This window comes from Gekko japonicus, unplaced genomic scaffold (assembly GCF_001447785.1).
Source record: "Gekko japonicus isolate JY-2015 unplaced genomic scaffold, Gekko_japonicus_V1.1 scaffold422, whole genome shotgun sequence".
In the NCBI taxonomy this organism is placed as follows: domain Eukaryota; kingdom Metazoa; phylum Chordata; class Lepidosauria; order Squamata; family Gekkonidae; genus Gekko; species Gekko japonicus.
The window spans coordinates 523,578-528,151 of record NW_015174855.1 but is presented as its reverse complement, the minus strand read 5'-3'; the positions used below and the strand labels follow the sequence as shown (position 1 = coordinate 528,151).

The window sequence follows — 4,574 nt, the reverse complement described above, 5'->3', positions numbered from 1 at the left end:
AGTTATTATATATGCAGAGGACATCATGCGAAATACTGGCCTGGATGAATCACAAGCGGGAATTAAGATTGCTGGGGAAAAGATCAACAACCTCAGAAATGCAGACGATACCACTCTAATGGCAGAAAGTGAAGAGAATCTAAAGAGCCTCTTGCTCAGGGTAAAAGAGGAGAGCGCAATAGTGGGCTTGAAGCTCAAGATCATGGCATCCGGCCCCATCACTCCTTGGCAAATAGAAGGGGAAGTCGTGGAAGTAGTGACAGTCTTCACGTTCCTGGGATCCCAGATCACCGCAGACTATGACGGCAGCCATGAAATTAAAAGACGCTTGCTCCTTGGGAGGAAAGCGATGGTGAACCTAAACAGCATGATAAAAAGTAGAGACATCACCCTGCCAACAAAAGTCCGCATGGTCAAAGCAATGGTATTCCCAGTAGTCATATATGGCTGCGAGAGTTGGACTATAAGGAAGGCGTGATCTAGTCCATGGGGTCACGGAGAGTCGGAGTCGACTGTGCGACTGAACAACAACAACAAATTTGCTATAGATCCTCTAAATATATTGTTTGTACTGATTATCACCTCAAACAAAGTTTTAGATTCTGAACTGCTGCATTTTCCTAATAGAGTATTAAGCATGTAGTTAATTCAGGGGGGGTACGAGGGGGTGTTTCTTGCCCAATTTAAATATAATTTCCTCATAGCTCAAAACCTGCTCATTACTAACTACATCTTCTAAAGTGTTAGAGAATGAGCTTGATATTTGCTTTATGGACTATTTATTGCTACACACAATGGACTGTGCACACACACATAGGCTCAGAAAGCTGTACACTTTAAGTCACCTGTTGTGATGCCACACATAGAATGTGCCTGTACATGCCTTACATGTAAATAAGGTTTCAGCTACACAGTTGCCAAGCCTGGTGAAGAAGCACAAACCTCCATTATTGTGAGCAATGAGAAACAACAACCTTGAGAAGAGACAGCCCCCATTGCTGAACTGTTTGTAGTCACGTACTACCCATCACTGCTTTGTTCCTGCATTGGCATTTCCTGCCAAATGGACATTTGGTTATCAATAGAATGGCCTGCTTCATCAGCACTACAATGGAGCATCATGACACCGAGGTTTTCACACCTGTCCAGATGCCATACTCTGAGTAAGGTTTTAGGTTACAATATTGGCCACCCCTCTTAGGTAACCTTCTGGTGGTCCCCAGCCCAAATGATATCTGGCCCCAACCTGGTAGAACTCTCTGCTGATTGACATCCGTGCCCTGTTTGATCTATTAAAGTTTCACAAGGCAGGTAAGACAGAGATGTTCCTCCAAGCCTTTGGTCTAGTCCAGTGACAGTTCTTTACTTCTGCCTAGCATCCCCATGACTGAATGCTAGCACTGCCATCTTGTTTTCAAAATGTTTAAATGTTCTGAATGTTTTAAATATTGTGCTTTTATTGTTTTAACTTATTTTACACTGTATTGAACCAAATTGTTGTGAGCTGCCCTGAGACCCACACAAGTGTGAAAGGGCAGTAAAAAAGATCTTAATTAAACACACAAAAAAGCTACCCTGCAGCCGGATGCTTCAGCCAGGTAGTATGTGAATTCTCTATACCTGGACAAGGAGGATTCAGAGGAAGAGATGGGGGCAAGCAGGAGATAGAAGGAAAAAGAGAACAGAGAGCAGCAACAGTGACAGGCTTCAAATACACTTTACTTTGCCAGCGTTATCATTCCTCACATTGTGAGATGGACTTGAGCATGATGTGCACTGAGCCCACAGTAGGTCATACCAGTCTTCTCTCTGCCTTGCATCATATCAATAAGTCTTACCTGAGTTCCCTTCATTCTTAATGCCAAATTGGATTCTGTTGATGCTAAGAATGTACCCATCATCTGTCAGTACTTCATACTCTTTGCTGGGGTAGCCCCTGTACATGATGAGCTCATTCTGCAAGAAAAAAGTGCTCCAGGTTTTATGTACATTGTTGAAAAAGCCATCAGAGACTTGTACAACAGTAGGTGGATACCTATTTGCTCAGAGAAGAAAATATGACAGAAAGGGCTGCTTGAGACTCTACCACAGCTCAGTGGTTATACCTAAACTCTTAAACTGTTGGGAGCACATGTGTCACCTGCAGCCACATTAGAGTTGCCAGATCCCCTTGCTGCCCCAGTGAGGGGACTGGAGGGGTGTTCTGGGGTGGGGAGGGGACATAACCTGGAAGTGATGTCATCATGTCACTCTGGTTTTTGGGCAAACTCTATGGTTAAATTTGACTTAAAACATAAAGTTTGCCCAAAAACCAGAGTGTCCCCCATGTGACGTCCCCCATGTGACGTCCCCCACACAAGGACATCACTTCCAGGTGACACTGCATCAGAGACATCGTACGGCGATGTCCCTGTTTAGGAGTGGGTTTCCCCCACCGGCCATCTGGTCCATAGTGGGGAGAAGCCCCCCAAAGTGGGGGCCACTGGGACCTTGGGGCTGGCTCAGCGATGTCCCTGTTTAGGAGTGGGTCCATAGTGGGGAGAAGCCCCCCAAACTGGGGGCCACTGGGACCTTGGGGCTGGCTACCCTAAGCCATGTGGACATGAGCAGTAGCAGTTCCATCACCAAGTTCTTAATGAGTAGGTACAGGTATACCGAAAGAGAGATAACTACTCAGTTTCCACACTCCAAGTCACTTAGTGGTGCAGCCATGTAACCTTTGATATCTCCTTTCCAGTCCACGGGCCCTGCCTTCCTAGGTAGTATATTGCACTGTTCACACACACACAAGTTTTATTACAAAATTCTATCAAGATAGGCTAAGTGAAAAGGGTTAAAATAGTAAGGAGGGTAAATATTTTAAAATATCCTTAGGTACAAGCATTTTGTAACTTCTCAATGTTGTAGCTGCTCAAACTACTCAGGTGTAGCTAATTTTAGTTCTATTCTAATTTTTGGTCCTAATTTTAGTTCTGTTGTAGCTGCTCAGACTACTCTGGTATAGCTAATTCTAGTGCTAAACAGGCTCAGAGGTTCTTGGCTAGTTTTACTGCAAGTATGGGGAGGATTAAACAGAGGGTCGAACAAAGGACAAAAATTAAAACTGAGGTCGCAGGGCTAGCTTAAGCTCTAGTATCACTTTTAAACTTTATTACACCTATAAATTAAAGTATTAAGACCAGAGGCTAGGAATAATGAGTTCACAGATAAGGCTAAACCTTAGGCAGGTTTTTGTAATAGAAAAAGGAACACAAATAACAAATAACAGAACAAACCTTTATTGGTTAGCTCCCAATCAATGTGATTGGCTCTAGTATGGTGTGAAGGTTTGGCCTAAACCATTTATTTAGGGACCCTAAAAGCAGGCCTCAGCTCTGTGAGGTAGTAGGCCCCACTCTAGTGCCAAAGTGTTCTAGCTAGCTCCAATGACAAAGTGTCTGGAACAAGGGAATAAACAGGTGAGTTTAGCAGACAAATGAGTTCAGCACCAGGGTGAGGAAGCCAGGACAGTAGATTCTTCACACCCTAAAAGGGTAAGCACACTTTCCACAAACAGATCTACATATAATAAGAATGTGGGCAAGTGCAAAATAATGCACATTGGAGCCAAGAATCCTAACTATAAATATATGTTGATGGGGTATGAACTGATGGTAACTGACCAGGAGAGAGATCTTAGAGTTATGGTAGATAACTCACTGAAGATTTCCATTCTGTGTGCAACTGCAATAAAAAAGACAAATGCTAAACTGGGGATTATTAGGAAGGGGACTGAAAACAAATCAGCCAGTATAATAATTCCCCTGTATAAATCTATAGTGTGGCCTCATTTGGAATACTGTGTACAGTTCTGCTCATTGCATCGCAAAAAAGATATTGCATTGTTTTTATATTTTGTAATCTGTCTGAAGTCTCAGTGAGAAGGCTGGGCTATAAATAAATAAATGGCTTAGATTTGCACAGATGCTTGGGTCATACATCCTGATAATGTTCTGAGGGAAGCTTTTTTCTCACTCAGTCACTAGATCAACCAGATGAGTTGGAAGAGCACTGCTCAGTCCTCCTTGGGCATCAGTGCTAGTCTCAACCACCTTGGTTCCTCAAAACTGGACTTGGTGAATGGATGACAAGAACTGGAGGTGATCAGGGACACCTGTTAAAAACTCTTTACTTTTTCTTCATCTCCAGTCTGCAGATCTTGAGGAATAAGCAGCTACTGTACAGATACAAAGTTGTTTGACATGACCATTGAAACAAACCAAGCAGAATCAAGATAGTCAATCATATTCACATTGAAGTTTGCAAGATGTATCCTATTCATTCTAACAAAAAAAAGCAACTTACAATACTCATAAATGCTTCTGGATCCACAGCTCTTTTTCTTCTTATGTGTTCTTTTGACTGCACAAATCCTTGGGATAGACATACCACTAAAATAAACGACCACATCTTTTACCTGGGAAACAGAATACATGCATCAGTAACAGTGTTGTTATGAATTATAATGCAACAAGTGAGGGACCAGCCAGGATTTCAGGGGGGCACCTCATTTCCCCCTCCTCCACTATTTCCTC

At 42.9% G+C, this 4,574-nt stretch overlaps 1 protein-coding gene across 1 annotated transcript in view; it reads right to left on the bottom strand.

Moving 5' to 3' along the window:
• LOC107121641 (lipase member M-like) overlaps nucleotides 1-4,368 on the bottom strand; it is a 28,372-nt gene extending 24,004 nt beyond the window's left edge. Inside the window, exons 1-2 of the mRNA XM_015424598.1 lie at nucleotides 4,345-4,368; nucleotides 1,839-1,956 (exon numbers count right to left, since the gene is read on the bottom strand). Of these exons, the coding sequence (XP_015280084.1) occupies nucleotides 1,839-1,956; nucleotides 4,345-4,353 (127 nt within the window). The 5' untranslated portion in view covers nucleotides 4,354-4,368. The remainder of the gene's footprint in view (nucleotides 1-1,838; nucleotides 1,957-4,344) is intronic.
• Nucleotides 4,369-4,574: the final 206 nt, after the last annotated feature.